At 42.2% G+C, this 22,946-nt stretch overlaps 1 protein-coding gene across 2 annotated transcripts in view; it reads right to left on the reverse strand.

Annotated features, from left to right (window-relative positions):
* The window catches only part of LOC124595140, a 65,117-nt gene that overhangs the window by 22,742 nt on the left and 19,429 nt on the right, over positions 1 to 22,946 (reverse strand). For both annotated transcript variants that reach the window (XM_047133740.1, XM_047133739.1), the window contains exons 2-4: positions 17,453 to 17,617; positions 17,110 to 17,374; positions 1,200 to 1,412 (exon numbers count right to left, since the gene is read on the reverse strand). In XM_047133740.1, coding sequence (XP_046989696.1) covers positions 1,200 to 1,412; positions 17,110 to 17,374; positions 17,453 to 17,617 — 643 coding nt within the window. The remainder of the gene's footprint in view (positions 1 to 1,199; positions 1,413 to 17,109; positions 17,375 to 17,452; positions 17,618 to 22,946) is intronic.

The raw sequence follows: 22,946 nt of genomic DNA on the forward strand, positions 1-22,946 counted from the left end.
GAAATAATAATTTCAAGTCCTTTGTTTTATGTGAAGAGATATAGGACGTCCATTTAACTACAATCAGCTGGCAGTAGTATTCTTAGCTCCTAAACTACTATGGTATTGCCAATTCACAAGAAAACTAAAATGACTGTACTATATAAATTGAAATATTGGTAAACAAATGGATGGCAAAGAGATGAATTAATAACAACATCTACTTTGTAAGAAGACACTCTTTTACTGCATCTAATATATTATTTACTGAGAAAGTTACACATAAATGCTCTTATTACATTTACTACTACACTATTTTCTTAAAAGTGTTCAAAGGAAACATAAAATGTACAGTAATCTCATATTTAACTGCTTAACTCAAGTGATAAGTGACATCTTTTAAACAAAGAGAAACAAGACCAATTTCTTGGCCTTGTACAGTCGTCACAATGACAGCAATAAAATGGTATATATTGAGAAATAATGTAAATCAAGTACCAACTTGATCTGTCATATGAAAGTAGCCATGTTATGTGTTCAAATAGATACACTGGATTACTGTACCATCATAAGATAGTTTGTCTTGGTTGGTTTATAAATTAGCTCACAGCTATTGACGCCTTATAAGAGCCTGGTTCTTCATTTTCAGCAGTTAAGAAATAGGTGTCTGAATTCAAAACATTCTGTTCTTCTCCTTACAATGGCCAAAGCAAAATAAACAAATCAGTAATCTAATCAGTGGACGGAATCTGGAGGTTGTGCACTGTGTAATCTTCTGGACTAATTGGATGAAAAAATATTACTTGACTGCAAAGAGAGAGAGAGAGAGAGAGAGAGAGAGAGAGAGAGAGAGAGAACATCAGCTCACAAAGGTGTTTTGTTAACTGGAAAACCGAGGTGTTTATGAAACTTTTGAAATGAAAACTTTTCCATCGGTCAATGGCAGAAATGTAGTCACTTCAGGAATTTTGGATGACAGCGATATACGTCCAAAAGGAAGCAACCAAAGTATGAAATGTTGGATCATTCAGCATATTTGGCACTCTGTGACTTTCACAGATAGCTCTTCAAACCATTCTGTCTTCAGAGTATATGTAATGTCTATAAAGCATTACATTCAAGAGACTTCAGTTGCTTTCTTTCACGGTTGTCACTATTGTTATCTCATATTTAATCTGCATACGAAATTTATGTAAAAAAGGTAACGTAAAACCACTAACCTGTTTCAGGAATGAACCAACTTTTGGTCGGGTCTTTATCCCGTATATCCTTTTCAAACCAGCTGCTGTGAACACGAAATTCCCCAGTGACGTAAGATAAGGCAGAACTCGTAGAACAAAAGCTGCACCTTTTACTTTTACTTGTGTATTGCCAAGACAAAGAATCTCCATTGTCTTGCAGAGTGCGTGCTTGTTAGCAAATTCTGTTTTCTCCTAAAAATACATTATTTCCAGCTAAATATAACTTGTCCATACATTAAAAAAACTCTGTTCTGTATGCAAACTTTAGTAAAAATACTTGCCAATAATCAACTGTTTTACAAATGTACATATTTTGTGTCAGTAGTTCACATAACCCACACAAGACGTTAACATGTAACAACAATTTTGCAGAAAGAAAATAAACACATAAACCTATGGAAGATAGCGAAAAAAATGCTGAAACATCTGGACGAAATGGAAAGCACAAAACAGTGTCTTGCATTAGGCCACATTCTTCTCAAATTTTTTGTAGCAAGCACATAAATAAGAACTACAGGGCTCCTAAGAGGATTATTTTTAAAGCTAATTAAAACTGAATAACTTTTGATGAACATCTAGCCAGTGATTGTACAAATCTTATTTCTTCTACTCCTCATTGCTTCTGTACACAATTTTTACTGGACGAGTTAACTTCAACCTCATAAAAAAAAAAAAAAATTGGTTTCTATTTACTTTCCACTGTTTTAAAGAGAATTATGGCCAATACATAAAACTTTAAATTATACATTACACTGATTCTGTCAATAGCTAAAATCAGAGACATGTATTCATTTAAATCAAGGGCTTCCTGTCAGTCAGTATACACTGAAGTGAAGAAAGTCATGAGATAGCAACATTGCTTGTTATTCAGTGTTTGTGACCTACTGCCATGATCACCAGTCAAGAAGATGAAGATAGCTGCTGTGTAGACAGGCTTTGTCTCCTATGACAGCGATGCTCTGTTGCCTGGGTGGATGACAGTTTTGCACATGGGTTTGTTTCTGTAGTTTATTTTTCTCCTGTATATTGAAAAACACTGGAATTTTTTAGAGGGCTTCAGGAGAAAAATAAACTGCAGATGGAAACCTGCATGAAACCATTGAAACATGCACGAAACCATTATCACGGAGATAACAGAGCATCACATTCATAGGAGACAAAGCCATTCTACACAGCAGCTAGCTCCATCTTCTCCACTAGTGATTGTGGCAATCAGTCATGATAACTGAATAACAGTCAACATTGTAAGACATTTCACCTATGGTCATCTGTGTGCGAAGTCACATTTGCTGCTGAAGGGGTGGCATAATGGCAGGTGGTGGCACCTATAACTTCGACACTCTGTACCATCATTTGATGTTGATTCTAGACGTTGAGCCCTATTCTCAATGTGTTCCTCATCAAACGCCTCTACATCCCCTCATAGTTTGTCACAACATTTCTGGAAAACCCTGTACGTACAAGAATCAGGAGGAAACAATAAGATTGGAAGACCAAGAATGAAATGCTCACACACAAAAAAAGATGTAAGACAGGGATCCAGTCTTTTCCCTAAAATCTAAGATTTGTTACTTCGAGCACCTACATTTGTGGAAGCTCTGAACTAATGAAATCAGTATAAGAATTGTATGTGCCAGGTGTACTTTAAGATCTTGCTTATGCTATGAGTTTTGGCTTTCCACAAATGGGAGTATCTCATACAGATGAGATTTTGCTGTGTTAGTAAATTACGTGTATACTGTCAGTATGAGCCACATCACACATCTACATCTACATGCATACTCCATAGACTACCGCATGACGACTCTTGTGATGCCAGAGAATACAATGTATGAAAATGAGTTCTTTTTATGCAGCATATGTTAAATACTAACTGCATGGAGGTTGAAGTGTGATGGAATTTTTGTGCACACTGCTGCCTCTACCGCCTGAGCAATGTAAGGATATTTATTAAAAAAAAAAAATGTAATTAAAGAGTTTTTCACATTACAATTTTGTGAAAATTGCAGTAGCCACCAGAAAGATCGCGAGAGGCGCACATCGGCACGGTGCGTCACGGACGGTAGTCGCCGCAAATAGAGTCCGGTCCACCAGAGGGCACACGAGAATTCGGCTGCGACCTCTGCCAGCGGAACAACAACAACTCAGGCAGCACGGACCGTGCCCAGTCAGTTCACATCGGGCATGCCTATGAGACAGTTCCCGGTCTACTCTGAAGTGCGGTGGAAAATGTGAACCGTGCTACTACACAAATGGCGACGAGTAGGGTCGTTCTTTCGTGTGTTGCGTCGTCGTTCCGGTTTCGCAGCTTATCCGCGGCATGGAGGATTTAGTGCGGGTTTTGGTTGAGCAGCAGACGGAGCTCATGGCCACCATGAAACAAGTGTTTCCGGCGTTGCTCTCCACGCCGTCTGCTCCAGCGCCGTTCCCTCCTCCCTTTCCCCTGTATGACGAGACGGCGGAAGATTGGGACGCGTATGAACATCGCCTTCAGCAGCATTTCCAGGCGTTTCATGTTGTCGATGCGGAGGTATGTCGTGCTCTTTTCTTGTCTTGGATATCTCCCTCGCTGTATCAAGTTTTGCGGCAGCTAGCGCCGTTGCAGGAACCCTCGTCCTTGTCTTTTGACGCATTGTGTTCATTACTGTCTTCATATTATCGCCGCTGCACGCATGTTGTGGCGGCTAGGGTCGAGTTCTATCAATGCAAGAAGCACCCCCATCAGTCTTACCGGGCGTGGGCCGCTACCCTGCACGGTCTTAGTCGCAAGTGTCATTTTGTCACGGAGCAGTCGCGAGAGTCGTACGCCCACGTTATGGTGCGCGACGTCATTGTTCGTTTGGCCCCTGATAGGGAGGTCCGGCAATGGGCCCTGCAGTTAGAATACCCTTCCCTTGAGGAAGTCCTGTCCATTGCTCAATCGTATGAAGTCTCTCATGCCGCCGGTCAACAGTTGGAAGCGTGGTGGGATGTCGCGGCGGTTCAGGGTGGCGCGGCCGCGTCCATTGCGTCTGGGGTGGACGACGTGCAAGCGGTACAATCCGGCCGTTCCGGCCGCTCCCGCACGGCACGTAAACAGAGTTCCGGCCGCAGGGCCCTGTTACCATCCTGTGCGTCGTGCTATATACATCATGATCGGTCGGAGTGCCCCCAGCGTTGGGCCGTTTGTCGCAAATGTAATAAAAAAGGACACATTGCTAAAGTTTGCCGCTCAGCCTCGAAAGAATCGAAGGAAGCAGTTACAGAGGACATGGACGTTGACATTCAGGAAGTTTCATCGGGCCAGGCTCCCGACGCATCGGCCCACAAACTCTTTATCGAGGTGTCGGTTCGGTCGCGCCGATTACAACGGCAAGTAGATACGGGCGCGGCAGTTTCTTTGTTGAATGCACAAACTTACTCCGACTTTGGGTCGCCCCCGTTGGCGCCAGTTTACCGGCGTCTACGCGGTTATGGTAAACAGTTCATTCCCCTACTGCGTCAATTCACTACCAACGTGACTCACAAATCAGTCACTCGGCCTATTACTTTTATTGTTGTCAGTGATGCGAGCTCCGCTGACCTTTTTGGCTTGGATGCCTTTCAAGCTTTCGGGTTTTCTATCACTGACACCATACAGTTGGTCTCTGAAGATGTTCCCTATCAATCATTAGAATCTTTGATCTCTGACTTTCCGGATATCTTTGAGGAGGGCCTGGGGAGTGTTTCAGACTTTGAAGCTCACTTAATGTTGAAGGCGTTGGCTCGCCCGCGTTTTCTACGTGCGAGGCAGATCCCCTTGGCTCTCCGCCCTCAGGTAAAAGAAGAGCTAGACCGGCTGACAGCCCTAGGGGTCGTTCTTCCCATTTCTTCTAGTGAGTGGGCTTCGCACCTCGTTATTGTCAGGAAACCCTCGGGAAAATTACGTCTTTGTGGCGATTTCAAGGCCACCATTAATTCCCAATTGGTGGTGGACACCTATCCTTCACCTCGTGCTGATGAATTGATCTCCGCCATAGCGGGAGGCCGATATTTTTCGAAAATCGATCTTTCGGAGGCTTATCATCAGATACCTCTTGATGAGGACTCCAAACGGCTGGCGGTTGTCAACACCCCGTTTGGCCTTTACCAATACCAGCGGTTGGCCTTTGGAATATCCAGTGCCCCGGCGATGTTCCAGCGTTATCTTGAGCACGTCAGGTCGACAATCCCTCATTGTATTAATTACCTGGACGACATAATTGTCACGGGCCGCAGCACGAAGGAACACTTGCACAACCTTCGCACCCTCTTTCTCAAATTCAGGTCCGTGGGCTTGCGTTGCAACCTGCGTAAGTCAAACTTCTTCCAACCGTCCATTGAGTATGTGGGCTACACAATCTCTCGGCACGGCGTCCAGCCGCTAGGAAGTTTGGTCCAAGGTATCGTCGACCTTCCGCGGCCCGCTTCACTGAAGGAGTTACAAGCTTTTTTAGGCAAGATTGCCTATTAGCACCGGTTCATTCCCAGCAGGGGTTCCATCATCGTCCGCCCCCTGTACTGCCTTCTGCGCAAGGGTGTTCCTTTTGATTGGTCGCCTGCATGCGAGCGAGCATTCACCTCGTTGAATGGCCTCCTCACGTCAGCGCCGTTTTTGGCTACTTTTGACCCCCATAAGCCGTTGGTCCTGGCTACAGATGCTTCGCAGTATGGGGTGGGGGCGGTCCTGGCCCATCGCAACGCAGATGGTTCCGAGCAGCCACTGGCGTTTGCGTCTAAAACTCTTAGTCCCGCACAGGCCCATTACTCCCAGGTGGAAAAAGAGGCTTTGGCCATTGTCTATGCTGTTACCAAGTTTCACCCTTTCTTGTATGGCACGAAGTTTCAGTTAATCACTGACCATAAGCCGTTAATATCGTTATTTGGCCCCACCTCTCAGATTCCGGATAGGGCAGCCCACAGACTACAGCGCTGGGCCTTGTTCCTCTCTAAGTACCATTATGACATTCATTTTCACCCTACCGGACAGCATGCCAACGCAGACGCTCTTTCCCGTCTTCCGGTGGCCCCGGATCGTAAGTTCGGTCGAGAGGAGATTATGTTTTCATTTGGATGTGGCGTCCCGCCAAGCGGTTGATGGCTTCCCGATCACTAGTTCTAGAGTCGTCAGGGAAACAGCAGCTGACCCAGTTCTCTGGCAAGTAGTTCACCTCATTCAGCAGGGGTGGTCATCCCGACCTCCAGGCCGGGCCTCGGATCCTCTCCGTAATTATTTTGTTCTACGATACCGCCTCTCTGTCTTGGAAGGAGTTCTCCTTCTGGCTACCGATGATACAGCTCCTCGCGTGGTTGTTCCTGCAAGTTTGCGAAGGGAAGTCCTCACGGTATTACATGAGGGGCACTGGGGTGTTTCCCGTACTAAAACCTTGGCTCGCAGATATGTGTACTGGCCCGGTATTGACAGAGAAATTGAGCACTTGGTGGCCGCCTGTTCCCAGTGTACGAGCCAACAGGCATCTCCCAGGTCAGCGTTCTCTTCATAGCCGCCTGCAACCCAGGCATGGGAACGTGTTCACATCGATTTTGCGGGCCCGTTTCTCAATGGCTTTTGGCTCATTGTCATTGATGCTTATTCCCGATTTCCATATGTGGTTCGCTGCTCCTCAACCACTTCAGAGGTTGTAATCCAGGCACTAGCAAAAATCTTTTCTGTGGAAGGTCTGCCAGTCACCCTGGTCTTGGACAATGGACCTCAGTTTATGTCGCAGACCTTCCAGGATTTTTGTAGGTGCTTCGGTATTCGGCACGTTTGCTCTCCCCCCTTTCATCCACAATCGAATGGGGAAGCCGAGCACATGGTGCGCAAATTTAAGACACAGATGAAAAAGTATGTGCACGAATTTCCTGCGGAGGAGGCGTTGACGTTTTTCCTGACGGCATACCGGACCACACCTATGGGAGAACGCAGCCCCGCAGAGCTCCTCCACGGGCGCCAACCTAGGACTCTGCTGCACCTCCTTCGGCCCGGTCCTCGCCAGTCTTCGCAAAACGGAGTACCCGGCTTTCCACCGAGTATGTCGGTCTGGGCACGTGAATTTGGTCGCAATCCACGTTCGATACCGGTGGTGGTCCTGCGCCAAAATGGCTGCCGGCTCTATACCCTGCAGACGGGGGACCGGGAGGTACATCGTCACCAAAATCAGCTACGTCCACGTTTGGGCACCCACCCTCCGACCCCTCGGGCACCGGCTTCCCACTGCCGGCACCTGTGTTGGTTTCTCAGGGGACGCTACCACCCCTCCCCCCTGTGATTCCGCCGCACTGCGATGGCTCTCAGCCTTGGCAGCCTCCAGTAGCTCCAGCACCGGCATCACCATCATTAGCGATGCCCCAGCGAGAGCCGGCCCCCCTTGCAGGCCCGGTTTCTCAGCAGGCTGGTTCACCTGTGGTTGTCCCTTCCCCATTGTCCTCGCCACTGGGTCTTGCCCCTCCCGGGCTGGACCAGGATCCAGAGTTCGACAGCCTGTCTCCCGTTCTGTCCCGGGTTCCCGTGGGGGGACGACGGGGGCCTCTTCGTGTGGGTCACTTCCAGCCGTATTCGAAGGTTCCGGCTCGAGGGTTGGCAGATCCGCTCGACTCCAGCCTTCCGATGGACGTGGAGGTCATCACTCCTGCACGACGCTCCACCTTCCGACGCAGTGGATCACAGTGGCTTCACCCCCCGAAGGAGGAGGAGTGCAGTAGCCACCATAAAGATCGCGAGAGGCGCACATCGGCACGGCGTGTCACGGACAGTAGTTGCCGCAAATAGAGTCCTGTCCACCAGAGGGCACGTGAGAATTCGGCCACGACCTCTGCCAGCGAAACAACAACAACAACTCAGGCAGCACGGGCCGTGCCCAGTCAGTTCACATCGGGCATGCCTATGAGACAGTTCCCGGTCTACTCTGAAGTGCGACGGAAAACGTGAACAGCGTTACTACAAAAATAATTACATGTTACATGTTGAATGAGCAGGGATCTGAGAACACAGCCATATATACTTTGCAGTGAGTGCGCCACTGTCACGTCAGTCAACATGTGAACATCAGTTGACAGCAAGTGACTATGAGAGGATACTGTCATTTTGTTCTATTCATGTCTGGCCACACTATAGTCTTATGACTTTAAGTTTCTTTGTGGCAAAGTTGTACACTGTGATGTATTCTGTGACAAAATAAACCAGTGAGAAGTTGTTATGGGATGGAAAGTATTTAAAGTGTTCGAATTTTCTGAAAGTAAGTAGCATTCTGAACTTTTATCTCCAATTATGTCATCCTGAATGTTTGAATAAAAATGGGTATTTTGAGAAAAAAAGTGACTGAAATACAGACTACTACATAAAAGACAAAGCTAATAAGATCTTAGGTCTTTCTGTGCCGTGACAAAGTAAAAACAGATTATTAAATATTTTATGAAAGGAGAGAAACTATAAGTGATCTAATCTTGAAAATTGTAACATCTGTTAATATACAAACTGCTCATAGTGAAACAGTTTCCATAATGATAACTTTGACAAATTTGGGAATTATCAGTTTGAATACAGAGAGTAATGTTAGTTGCAACACAACAATGTTGATAATTACAGCAAAGCAGATAAACAATATTCTGAAGCTGTTGCCTTATGGTGTCAAAATGCAGAAACTGTATATTCAGAACAAATATGATGTTCGTGCTGTGCCACAAGGAGAACAAGCTATACTCAAGAAAAAGAAGATGATTTGATTAATGTACGGGTGGAGATTACTGGTGGGAACGGGGAGAGTGTTGGAGTGATCCTACAACCATCAGCAGTGTGCTTCGAAGTGTGCATGATAATTTCACTCACGCTTTTGAGACGCAGAGATGCGAATTCAACAATGCTGCAGCTGAGGCCGTGCAAACAATGAAATACTCTACTGAATTTGTGAATGGTGAGTCCTGTACAGTACTGTTTCTGGAAAACTGATTTATTTAAATATAGTGTGTCAATAATTAAAATTGCATTTTCAAAATGCTGTGGAGAGAAAACCACTGCTCAGAACGATGTCAAATTTGAACAGCATTACTGAAGCTGGGGAATCATCATGGGGGGAGGGGGGAGGGGAATTTTTCCAGTAGATGGCGTTGTACATTCTCAACATAAACGGGGTCAACTAAAAATGGCAGATGAATCGCATTACAACAGCTATGTCTGAGTTGTGCGTTACATCATTTGTATTGTTCAGTGTGCATGACTGCACAAATTTGGTACCGCAACAAGGTCATACCAAATTGGATGGGCAAAAATTTGTGTTTAATTGTCCTTATGTAAAAAACTGCATAAAGGCAAAATGACATCAGTTTTTAATTGTCCTGGGGCCATAAACTGTATAATATGCAAAATTACATCTTTTCTGACTGTCATGAGACTGGTGAAAGGTATGTTCAGTATGAAACTTCCTGGCAGATTAAAACCGTGTGCCGGGCCAAGACTCGAACTCGGGACATTTGCCTTTTGTGGGCAAGTGCTCTACCATCTGAGCTACCCATGCACAACTCTCAACCTGTCCTCACAGCTTCAATTCCGCCAGTACCTCGTCTCCTAACTTCCAAACTTCACAGAAGTTCTTCTGTTCAGTATGCCGTCCACCACTTTCTGTAACAAGCAGAAATCAAGAAACAGCTTGTTCCACAACAGATCAGAGTGTCTTGGGGCTCGCATTTAGAATGTGCTGCAGAATGCGTACCTTCAATTCAGCTATGTGTGTAACTGGACCACTGAACACAACATCTTTCAGATAACATCAAAGCCAAAAGTCACAAGGATTAAGATCAGGTGATATGGACGGCCACACTGTGCAGAATACCGTAATTCTAGCATTTCTGAAATGCCGCTGCAATAGCCACTTTGTTGACTGTAAAATGTGTGGGATAGTGCCATCTTTCTTAAAAATGATTCTACCCACATTTCAATGCTGTCGGAGGATTGGAATGACGTGTGTGTGCAAAAGACTTTTGTGGCGTTTACCAGTGATGGTACAGGTAACAGGACCTGCAGGACTCATCGCCTTGAAAAAAATGTGGCCCTATGATAAACGATTCCATCAACCTGCACCACACCATCCCCAGAATGAAGTGGTAGAGGTTGATCTGCGTGCGGATTTTCCATTACTCGTATTCTGCAATTTTGTGTATGGATATGTCCTTGGAGATGGAAATGAGCTTTGAATGTCCACAGAATGTTCTATGGCCATTCACTGTCCGCTTCCATGCAAGCAAGAAATTCCAGAGCAAACATTTGTCTTGCTGGCAGGTCAGCAGGAAGCAACTCCTGAACACGGGTGATTTCGTATGGATAGAAATGCAGGCTACTTTGAGGGATTTTACGCACAGCGCTCGCAGGCATGTCCAGTGTTTGAGCAAATCCCATGCCCTGCTTGTTGGCATACCACCACTTGACCCCTCCTACAATGCTGTGACCAGATCTTTGACAAACATCGGATCAACTGCTTTCTTCTCTCTGCCACATTGCACTTCAAAAGAAACTGTCTTTCCAAATTTTGTAATCATTTCCTCCACATCCTTAGCAGACAACAGACCAGTGCCTTTTTTTATACTCTTGAGTATCTGAAACTTCTGCAGGACTACTGGTTCACAGCCACTGTTCTTGAAAAGGGCTTTACCAGCAGTGTGTGAGCCTTACAGCACCATCTATTTATCAAATTGTCATTAATTTCTTTTTCTGTTCCTTGATTGTTTTCCATGCAGCAATAATATGCTGTTCAAATTTGACACCAGTCTGAGTAGCAGTTCTCTTTCTATAGCGTTTTGATACTGGAACTTTAATTATGGAAACCCTGTGTAACTGTTTAAATTGAAACATTTAAATAAGAAACATCAAGTCAAATGACATAAAATTGATCAATGAAATGCTGCACAAGGCTCTGAAAATAGTAACTAGCCAATAAAGGCTGATGGAAAGGGAAATACTGAAACATTAGAACATAATGTTGCAAGATATTTTACAGAGTTAAATGCTAGTAATGAACATGTAGTGACAACAACAAAGCTCAGAATTCCTATGTGAGAATCTTGACAGGAGAATGAATTACTGAAACGAAGCATAAATGACGTAACTAATGAATTAAATGGCTCGAAATTGCACATGTATAAATATATTGATACAACTACTGAGATCTAAAGGAATAAGTGTGTAGTAATGACATAGTTAGATATGAATTTCTGTGTTCCTTGGGTGAACTAGAATGTATGATGACTGCAAGACTAATTTTGGGAAAGATATGAACTTTAATGAATACTTTGATGATTATTTATGTTACGAACACAGTGCATGTGAATTAAGTTTAAAAACATCGATTATCAGTGGTTATACTAAAATAAAGGCTTACTGAGAAAGATTTTTGAATCTGGACAGATGTTTAACTGAAAAATTAAGGTATGAATACCTAGTATGTAAACTTGTATGTCTATTGCTTTTAGATGTACGAGAGACAGTTCTCGATAGAGAGGCCAGTGATGTGTAATGCATGCTAAGCTACATAGATGTATTGTATATATTAGAAAGTAATGGGACATAATGGTTTATTTAACAGAATTGACGCAGGGAAAGATTTGACGTTTGTCTAGTGCCCGTGCCCAAATCCAGGGACAGGTAGTTTTTTCGTGTGGAGTACACCAAGAATCATTTTGTATGCAGCGTGCTTCACAGCAAACAATGACATGACTGATAAAGTAAAAGGATTATATAACACAAATGTGCAAGTCAATAACGGCACTTGGTTTTATTGCATTTAAAACCAACAGCATAAACAGATGTGATGATGTCACTGAACTCTAAATTCAAGTTTATATTTTTGTAAAGCTTTTACTGACTGCTAATTTTAATATCAGCATTCACAATGTTATTCATTGCTTGGCTTGACAGATGTTGAATCGTAAGCCTAAGAACAGAGAGGTTATCAAAGAGACTGTAGGAGTAATGTGAATATTTATCATGGGGTTGAAAGATGTAAGTGAATTGTAATGCAAACTCCATTCTCATGCGAAGACCAGTAAGCCAGCAGTCTTGCTGTGGCCACAGGAGTGTGCATTTGGGTGTCTGTGTGGTTGTGTGTGTGAATGTGTACTTTTCCCAGAAAAAGAACCAATGCTCAAAAGCTAGTGTGAAAGCTGTTTTCTGTTACATGTTTTTGTGCTCCGCACATTGATCTGCTATAGATGAGTGGTTGCCTTTCCCTTTATTTTACTTATCGATGAACAAATATGTTAGCAATGGTTGTCATTACTGCAAGTATAACATCAAAATCAAAGCTTTTTCACTTGTTTGTTGTTAATGAATAGCAAATTTCATGAGGATTACTAAACCAGAAGGGTTCAAGTTACAGGTGGCTAAAATATTAAGGGCTAGTAGAGGACTATAATATGCTGGCTATATAAGGAGAGGAACCTCATATTAGTTACTGACAAATACAAGGGTACCTGGGGTATTGCATATGTGCAAACTCCTTGTTGACAGATTATTTTAGAAGTCGGGCAACTGCAGCCAAATTTGTACATGGTGAATAACATCTTCCATACTGTTTGTTAAAATACTTTTACTAAAAAGTCACAATTGGTTTTAAGGTGCGATCTCTGATAGTTCGATCATAGACAACCACTTATAGCATGCTTTGGTTTAATCTTGACAATGAACAATGGGACTTGGCTTGTAGCATTTACTTTGCTGTGCCATGACTGTTTTTTTTTAAATAAATAAACTTGTGAGTATTCAGCTCTCATAGATACATGGCGCTTTATGGTATGACATGCCTATTTTTAAAATCTTTAATGTTTCAATTTCTTGTACAGAACATGTGACAAACTTGTAATAATAGATTTCAGCTATCAGTTGTCCTTTTGAAATTTTATTGGCAGATCTCGATTTCAGCTAGAAACTAGCCATCCTCAATGCACTGTCATTTTTTATCAATGCATGTAATGCCTGTTGGACGGGCTTCATTCACTGAATATTAACAGATGTTACACTTTTCAAGATTAAATCACTTATAGTTTCTCTCCTTCCCTAAAATATTTAATAATCTGTTTTTACTTTGACGTATGGCACCCAATGGTCGAGACGTACCTTTCCCAACACTCCTGTTTCCGTCGTTAGAGAACAAGGGATCGGGTTTGCGGAATCCTACAAATTGATAAATCAATGGTCGAGTAATTACCATGAGCCACACTGAAATCTATGGCAGCCCCAGTATTTAATAGACAAAGGTCAAGTTGGGACAGTAAATTTTCGACATCTCTGCCATGGCCAGTAAGTGTGGTGCTACCCCACAAGGGGTTATGGGTGTTAAAATCTCCCAAAAGCAGGAAAGGTTTAGGGAGTTGATCAATCAGTGCAGCCAATACATTTGGGGGTACTGCACCATCTGGAGGGAGGTATACATTGCAGACAGTTATCTCCTGCGTTGCTCTATCCTGACAGCCACAGCTTCGAGAGGAGTTTAAAGAGGCACAGGTTCACTACATACCGAGTTCAGGACATAAACGTAAACTCCACCTGACATTCTATTATATTCGCTACGGTTCTTGTAATATCCCCTGCAGCCGTGAAGGGCTGGGGTCCGCATTGCCGGGAATCAGGTTTCCTGGAGGGCAATGCAGAAAGCAGGTGTAAAGCTTAACTGAAGCCATAGCTCAGCCAGGTGGTGGAAAAAACCGCCGCAATTTCACTGGAGGATTATGATATTGTGAGACTGGGAAGGTATGAAACACTCAAAGAGGTAGTCTACGCCTCAGGGTCACCTGCTGCCACAGACTTATTTCCTGAACAGGGTATATCCATTGTGTCTGAGGGTCTGGCGAGATCTAGGTCCTCAGCAGATGGCAGATGCCAGAATCTTCACCTCATCCTCAGACGCAGAGCTTGAAGGTAGCGGTGGTGTGGGTGACACTGTAATTCCCTTGGTCTTGTGGGTCTCCTTTCTGGATTTCTCTTGGTGATCCTTGGGTTTCTCTGGCTAGGAGGGCTTCACTGATTCAGTCTCCGGGATTGAGGATGATCGTGAAGCCCTTCGACCAGCTGCTTTTGGGCACTTCAGCCACTTGCAGGTGTCGTCTTTCACACTAGCAGAAACCCGGGAAGGGAGTGACCCAAGGGACCCCTTCCTAGTGAGAGGAGCCGAAGAAGACTTACGTTTCTCCAGCTCAAAAGTGGGGACTAGTGCCCCTGATGCTTGGGGGGACAGTGCTCCCAAGATAGATGGTGCAGGAGCAACAACGAGGGAAGTGCCCTCCACCATCAAGGGGGCAGGTGTAGTCTTTTGGTTCTGAGATCTGACTGGAACTCGCGGTACTGATGGCCTACAACTGTTCTCGTAGCGGCGGCATAAGAGGAGGTTATAGCCACAGGATCTAGGTGCTCAAATTTCCTCTTGGCCTCAGCATAGGTCAGTCGGTCCAGGGTCTTGTATTCCTCGAGTTTCCTTTCTTGCTGTAAAATACTGCTGTCTGGTGAGCAAGGGGAATGATGCTCTCCACAGTTGACAGAGATGGGTGGCGGGGCACATGGAGTATTGGGATGGGATGGACGTCCACAATCTCAACATGTGATGCTGGAAATACAGCGAGAAGACATATGGCTCAACTTCCAGCACTTACAAGTACTGCATTGGGGGACGGATATATGGCTTGACATCACAGCGGTAGACCATCACCTTGACCTTCTTGAGTAATGTATCACCCAGGAAGGCCAAGATGAAGGCATTAGTGGCAACCTAATTATCCCTCAGACCCCGATGGACGTGCCAGACGAAATGAACTCCTCGGCGCTCTAACGAGGGGACCTTCTGGGAGGTGCATCGAGTTACGAACTCCCACTTCGCCTGCTTATAATGTGGGTAAGTACCTGTCACACCCTAAAATTGTAGGTGCCAATGAAGCCACGATTATTAAATATTGCCTGTTTAAGTTTGGGCAGCTCTTTATATAAAGAAAAGTTTCACTCTCATGGCAAGTGAGTGAGTAGTCGAGTGGCAAGCAAGCGGGACTCCCGTCCAGGTGACCCTGGTTCGAGATCTGTCTATGCTACTTTTGTTTCCTTTTTTTTAAAATGCCTGTTTTAATTTTAATAAATCATGAACATTCCACAATGAATTGATTAAAAAGAATGCAAGCCTCTATAAATCAAAATTACAAATTGAATGTCACATTTTGTTTCAATCTTTTGTGTTTTTTGTATTTTAACAGGAAATTAACTGTAATGTAATTTCTTGAAATATTTTATTATTGTTCAATTTGTTTTCATTGTGTTTTTAATTTTGTTCCATTAAGGTAGGGAATATTAAAAAAAAAAAAAAAAAAAAAAAAAAAAGAAACAATGAATGAGGGATTAAAAATATGTTTCATTTAATGGAAAGTTAATTGGTATTTCCTATATTTTGATGAGTACATTCCGATGGATGATACTTGTTATAAAAACAATCAAAACATTTGTACTTTCAACACCACAAACATTGTTCGAATGCACATTCATTTTTGTCACAATCTCATCTGTATTTTCTAAAGTCCAGAGGAAACGCCACTGCATTGACTTCTTTTTGCGATGGATGTAGTGCCGCGAAAACAAAAGTAGCATAGACGGGTCTCGAACCAAGGTCATCTGGACGGGAGTCTCGCTCGTTTGCCACTCAGCTACTCACTCACTTGCCACGAGAGTGAAACTTTTCTGTATATAAAGAGCTGCCCAAACTTTAACAGGCAATATTTAAAAAACGGGGCCGCATTGGCACCTACAATTTTAGGGTGTGATAGGTGCCTACCCACACTATAAGGAGGCGAAGTGGGAGCTCATAACTCGATGCACCTCCCAAAATCTTTATAGTTAAGCACATAATTCTGGCTCCAGTAAAAGTTTTTTCCTACTTGTACGATTCATGGACCAACATTGGGAGTAGTCTACGCGAATTGCCAAGGGACAGCAAGAAGATTTGTCAACAGTTGGTTTTAAATAGCTAATGAGAATTGAGCGGGCAGCAATGTGTTTCATAGCAACAAATTTATGGTATCCTTTCATATTCAAACTTATCACAACCTTGAGGTGGACTAGCTATACATTCAATATTTCTAAGCTCTCAAATTTGATGCTAAAAGTGCATCAACCTATTTCCTGCCAATCAGTGGTTCCATTTTCACTTAAGCAAAGAAAATGAAAATCTTTAAATTCTTTATCTACAAATTGAAAAAAAAAAAAAGAAAAAAACAGCATACAAGTGACCAAAATCCTAAAAAGTTTCATACAATTAGTGCTTACAATAACTGTATCAAAATGGAAAATCATTTTAGAAAACTGTAAAATTACAAGGACACAGTATTGACCTGTAGGAGGTGAGGTTCCAGTACTGCTGATACACACATAAAAATGTACAAAAAAACTATCCTATCTTTCAAAACTATTAGTTTCTTCCTCAGGGAGAAAAGAGGGAGAAGTTGGGGAAGATTACTCAGACATGAGGATGAGCTAAACCCATCTGTTGTGAAGACATCTTAACTTCCATGCATCTTCCTTCTTACAGCAAACATTTATAGTCAATGTGACATGGAAAAAAACAAAAACACAATGTTCTGGGATTTCTTATCACAAATAAAATACTTATAATTATTTGAATCTCAGCTACATGCAGAAGGAATTTGAAAATGATAAGATGAGTAGGGTGAGAGGTGGGGTATGGGGAAAGAGAGCAAGGTGGGGAGATAGAGGTGGTGGTGGTGGGGTGGGGGTGGGGGGGGGGTGAAGAGGGGGGATAGGGGGAGGGGGGAAGGGGGGAGGGAGAGAGCAAGGGGGGAGGAGAGTGGTGGTGGGAAATCAGCAAAGTAATTGTTGCCGTGTGCATACATAATACAGTAACAATAAAAAGCTCACCAGAAGGCTGTCCAGAGGTTGTGTATAGTGTGATAATGGCAGGCACAGGTGCAGCATATCAATGCATGTGACTTTTGAGCCCGAAATATCAAGCACACGTAGGTTCTGACATCTATATCCAATAGTGGACAATGCCCCTGACCCTATAACAGCCTCCTTCAGAATCAGTTCTGTCAGATATGGACATGATTTTGCAAGTGAGCTGACAAATGACTGAAAAGATGGCAATTTTTTTGTTGTGAGCATGTTTGCCCCTAATTCAAACCTGCAAAAAGACGGGGAGATCTGTAATTCTCTCTCAATAAAAATCCTGGAAGATTTAACACACTTATAAAATAATTACCTTTCCAAACCTGTACATTTCTTCAGAATAATTGGCCATAACTTTCTGCTTAGCCGTATTTTTGGATCAGATAGGTTCAAGTTACGTACATCTTTATTTAGTATGACATCCAGCATCCCAACAAGAATGCGAGGCTCTCCAGTAATGGATGCATTTTTGAATAACCTACAGATAAAAGATTGCAAGGTTTCACAATAATTTGCAAATGACGTACAACTGCATAAAACTAGAAAGTAAGTATTGTCAACATTATGAGGATCACCTTCATTCTCGCCCATTTTAACTCCCACACAGGGCATAAAAGGCAGTGGAAACCAATGTACTGAAAGGATAATAAATGTTTCCATAGCACACGTAATGTAACCACTCATGTACAGAACTTTTTCACACAGAAACAAATTTACCAAGAGGTATACACAGAGGGTGTACATTATCAGCAACTGAGCACTTGTTGCATAATAAGAACACAAAGCGGTTTATATCTAACACAGTAAACTCCATAGTATACAGTTTGCATATGCTTATTCATAACTGAAATGTGAAGTAATTATTTGTGGAAACAGTGTTGCAAATTTGAGATAATTAAGATTACAGAAAAAGATAATTCAACTAATGAAAAAAGTGGAGCAAATAGCAAAAGGTAAGTAATTATTTAGCAAATACAAAATTCTACCAACTTAACATGCACACAGGGTGTCCGAGAAGTCATAGTATCTCTTGTAACTATGTACAGTTGGGGAAATAAACAGTTATTTAATTGGTATAGCTGCTTTGAAGGTAACAAAAAGCATGAGAGAACCCATTTATCACCATCAATCAATCAATTTAGCAGTTTCCAATGACATTCATTCATAAAAGAGCAGTTGAACTTCAGTACCCTTGCTAACCATGAATAATCACATTACAAAAAGATTTAAAAATTAAAGGATTTAGCCCAATGTATGTGAACTAAATGAATGATAAATTGTAGTCTCCTGTGCTTTGTTGGCACAATTTCCAAATGCTGTGTCTCGCTCAAGAGTGTTACTTTCTGATGAATGTGCCATGTATCACATTTCATAGAGGAGGAATGTGGTTTTATAGTCCAAGCAAGCCCCATTATGTGAAGAGCTGGAAAGGAACTGCCACATGTTATGATACGGGCCAGGAAGCCACCATGATGTGTGTTTGGACCAATTTTTTGAAAGGTACACTATGTGATCAAAAGTATCCGGACACCCTCAAAAACATACGATTTTATATAAGGTGCATCGTGCTGCCACCTACTGCCAGGTACTCCATATCAGTGACCTCAGTAGTCATTAGACATTGTGAGAGAGCAGAATGGGGTACTCCGCTGAACTCATGAACTTCGAGTGTGGTCAGGTGATTGGGTGTCATTTGTGCCATATGTCTGTATGCGAGATTTCCTCACTCCTAAACATCCATAGGTCCATTGTTTCTGATGTGATAGGGAAGTGGAAATGTGAAAGGACACGTACAACACAAAAGCATACAGGCCGACCTCGTCTGTTGACTGACAGAGGCCGCCGAAAGTTGAAGAGGATCGTAATGTGTAATAGGCAGACATCTATCCAGGCTATCACACAGGAATTCCAAACTGCATCAGGATCCACTGCATGTACTATGACAGTTAGGTGGGAGGTGGGAAAACTTGGATTTCATGGTTAAGCGGCTGCTCATAAGCCACACATCACACTGGTAGATACCAAACGATGCCTTGCTTGGTGTAAGAAGCATAAACATTGGACAAATGAACAGTGGAAAAACATTGTGTGGAGTGACGAATCATGTTACACAATGTGGCAGGGTGTGGGTATGGCTAATGGCGGTGAACGTAATCTGCCAGCATGTGTAGCGCAAACAGTAAAATTCGGAGGCATTGGTGTTACAGTGTGGTCGTGTTTTTCACGGAAGGGGTTTGCACCCCTTGTTGTTTTGCATGGCACGATCACAGCAAAAGCCTACATTGATGTTTTAAGCAACTTTTTGCTTCCCACTGTTGAAGAGCAATTTGGAGACGGTGACTGGATCTTTCAACACGATCGAGCACTGTTCATAATGTACGGCCTGTGGTGGAGTGGTTACACGACAATAACATCCCTGTAATGGACTGGCCTGCACAGAGTCCTGACCTGAATCCTATAGAACACCTTTGGCATGTTTTGGAATGCTGAATTTGTGTCAGGCCTCACCGACCAACATTGATACCTCTCCTCAGTGTGGCACTCAGTGAAGATTGGGCTGCCATTCCCCAAGAACCCTTCCGGCACCTGACTGAACATACGCCTGCGAGAGTGGAAGCTGTCATCAAGGTTTAGGGTGGGCCGACTCCATACTGAATTTCAGCATTAGCGATGGAGGACGCCACGAACTTGTAAGTCATTTTCAGCCAGGTGTTCGGATACTTTTGATCACATAGTGTATGTAGATGAAAATTCTCATTTGTACATCACAAACAATTTTAATACCTTATCTTGAAAACAGGGAATCATGGTTTATATGTGGTTACAGCGGGACATCACTCCAGCATAATTTGTTATGCAGATGCAACAGCTCTCTAATGAATAATTTCAAGGTTGCTAGACTAGGTGCTATTCTGCAAAATCTCCAGCCCTACTGCAATGGACACCTCTTTACCATGCCAGACAACTCATTATGGGAATAATAAAGGTCCATGTGGTTCAGCATTACCAATGAAGAAATGCATAACAGTATTGAGGAAGCCTTTTGAAGTGTAAATACTTAGGTGTTCTGCAAGATGTAAGGAAGACATGACGACTCATAGTTCTCTAAAGCAAGGTGATGTACATACAAGTCCACTGGATATATTGTTTTTATGTGTTAGGACTCCAATGTTCAATATAAGGTAATACTTGAAAATGTGTTTACTCTAAAAGAAAAACTGAAGAATAATATCATACACTGTAGGCTTTCACAGCTAGTACTGACTTCACTTGGAACTTCCTGGCTGATAGACCACGGTTGATGCATAAAATTTTCTTCTAACATTTCATCTCCAACTGCAGGAGACATCTACAGAAGTAAAGCAGTGACCAGCAACCAGAACTCAAGCGAGCGTCGAATATAAAGACAGTGCAGAGGGCACAACAGTTGATCACATGATGTTGGCTAAGAGATTATCTCTGGTAATGCCAACACTCTCAGTATGAAATAATCGATCATCATTCTTATGGTGTAACATTGGCACCCAAATTGTATCTAATTTAACACCTCCCTTTTTCCTGTTAAAATTATTACAGTGTTTATAAATCTCACATCTTAAAAACATTGCATTATCATGTGCACATGTATACACAGGGTATTGAGATTTATAAGGACCATAATAATTTTAACAGAAAAGAGGAAGGTGTTAGATTAGATAAAATCCGTATGTTAACAGTCACCATAAGAATGATGATCGATGACTTTCAATTGAGAATACTGGCATTACCAGACATAACTCTTAACTGACGTCATGTGGTGGCTGTGGTGCCCTCTACACTGCTTTACCTCTGAATATGTCTCCTGCAGTCAGAAATGAAATGACTTGAGAAAGTTTTATACATCGACCGTGGCCTATAAGCACGGAAGTTTTGAGTGAAGTTAATATTAATAATCCTTGCACCTCTGATAATAAATGTGTGCACATTTACTGTACAAGAGAAACAAATTATCCACAGGCAGACCTGCAGAGGATAGCTGACTAGTGCAGGGACCGGCAGTTGACGTGGAACATACACAGTGTAATGTATCACGCATTAATTGATGGTGAGATGTATTACTGATCAGTTAAGTTATTGGTGATAAATCGCTGGAATCAGTAACAACTATAAAATACCCAGGGATAATTGTCCACAGTGACCTCAAGTAGACTGACCACATAAAATTAAATGAAGCAAAGCCCGATGATAGGCTGAGATTCAGTGAAAGAATCCTCATGGAAAATAATTCATCCATGAAAGCAGCAGCTTGCACGCCACTTGTTGAATCTTTTTTGTTTATGAAACATCATTACGGGAGCCTTATCACGTTAGACTAATAAATGATGTAGGGGTGATCCATAAAAAGTGGTATGTTTCACCACAGCATAATTTAGTAAGCATGTGAGTATTACAACAAAGATACTCAACAAAATCCAGGGGCAAATGCAACAAGAAAAGCATTATGCATTACAGTGAATAAGAGGCTAACTGTTGAAATTTTGGGTCTGTATGTTCCAAGATCAGGCAGCATATGGGTACTACTTCCTTCCACATACATCTCACAAACTGACCGTGGGGAAAAAAAGGGCAGAGAAATTAGAGTTCATACAGAGGCTTATCAACAGCTGTTTTTCCTACATACATTTCTGAATGGAACAGGAAAGGTGGGAAATGTTAGGGCTGCGATTAAGTACCTTCCACCACACACTATACGGTGACTTGTACATCTAGAAGATAAATAACTAAATATTGATTTATTTCAGAAAGACGTAATTCATCTTCAAATCTAACAAATTAGTACACTGCCAAAATTATAAAAATAATAATGGTCACGAAGCATTTAAAATTATGTGATTAAGCACTACTTTTGTGCAATTAGGGAGTAAATGATAAAAACACTATTTAATGTTGAATATGTGAGATGTTTTGAATAGCAGAACATAATATAATACAGTATTTCATAACTAGAACACCCATTTTAGGCAGCTTCTTGAACCATCCAGGCATGACTTTAAAACAGAGAGTGGGTGAATAAACCAATGATGTGAAATGATCTTACATTAGCAGTATTCCACACATCTGATGGGCAGAGGAATGTGGTGGGAAGACTATGTAAAACACTTTCCAACAGCTGATACAAGATTTATTTTTATCAAAACTTTGATAAAAAAAAGTAGCACCCTGAGTTTTGATAGACATTGGATGTTTATTTAACATATATCACATCATTGTTCAAAAGATCATTCAAATCATATTATGTAAACTGATAACCTATAATAATACTGCCTCATGAAAGTACAGAGACAAAAGGTATAAATTGAAACATTTTCATTACACTGGTTAACTTTATTTAGGGTGTTAAATTAGCATCTTTAAACAACAATTATTCTAGCCACACTAACGTTAATTTAAAATGTACATGTTTAGCAGTGCAGATTCTTGAAACTATCAATGAAACTTCTTAAGAGCATCTCTGTTTTTCATCCACAGTGACAAATTATATTCTGTTAACTTCACATTTTTTTCATTAAAGTAATACATTCTTCCTAATGGTATTGATTTAGGTGCACCACCAGCAGCACATAAAATGTTTTCTAAAGGCACAAAACACGTCTTCCTTCTCAGGCCAAAAGAATGACACTGCTGGTCCATGTGGGTTGAGAAAAAGTAGTTCAACATCATCACAGACATTTCTGACAAAGGCAAAGTACCACCTGTCATCATATACAGCTGCTACAAAAGAAATTTGTTGAGGACGAGTGCATGTCCATTATGGGGCGTTTTCATTG

This window comes from Schistocerca americana, chromosome 2 (assembly GCF_021461395.2).
Source record: "Schistocerca americana isolate TAMUIC-IGC-003095 chromosome 2, iqSchAmer2.1, whole genome shotgun sequence".
In the NCBI taxonomy this organism is placed as follows: domain Eukaryota; kingdom Metazoa; phylum Arthropoda; class Insecta; order Orthoptera; family Acrididae; genus Schistocerca; species Schistocerca americana.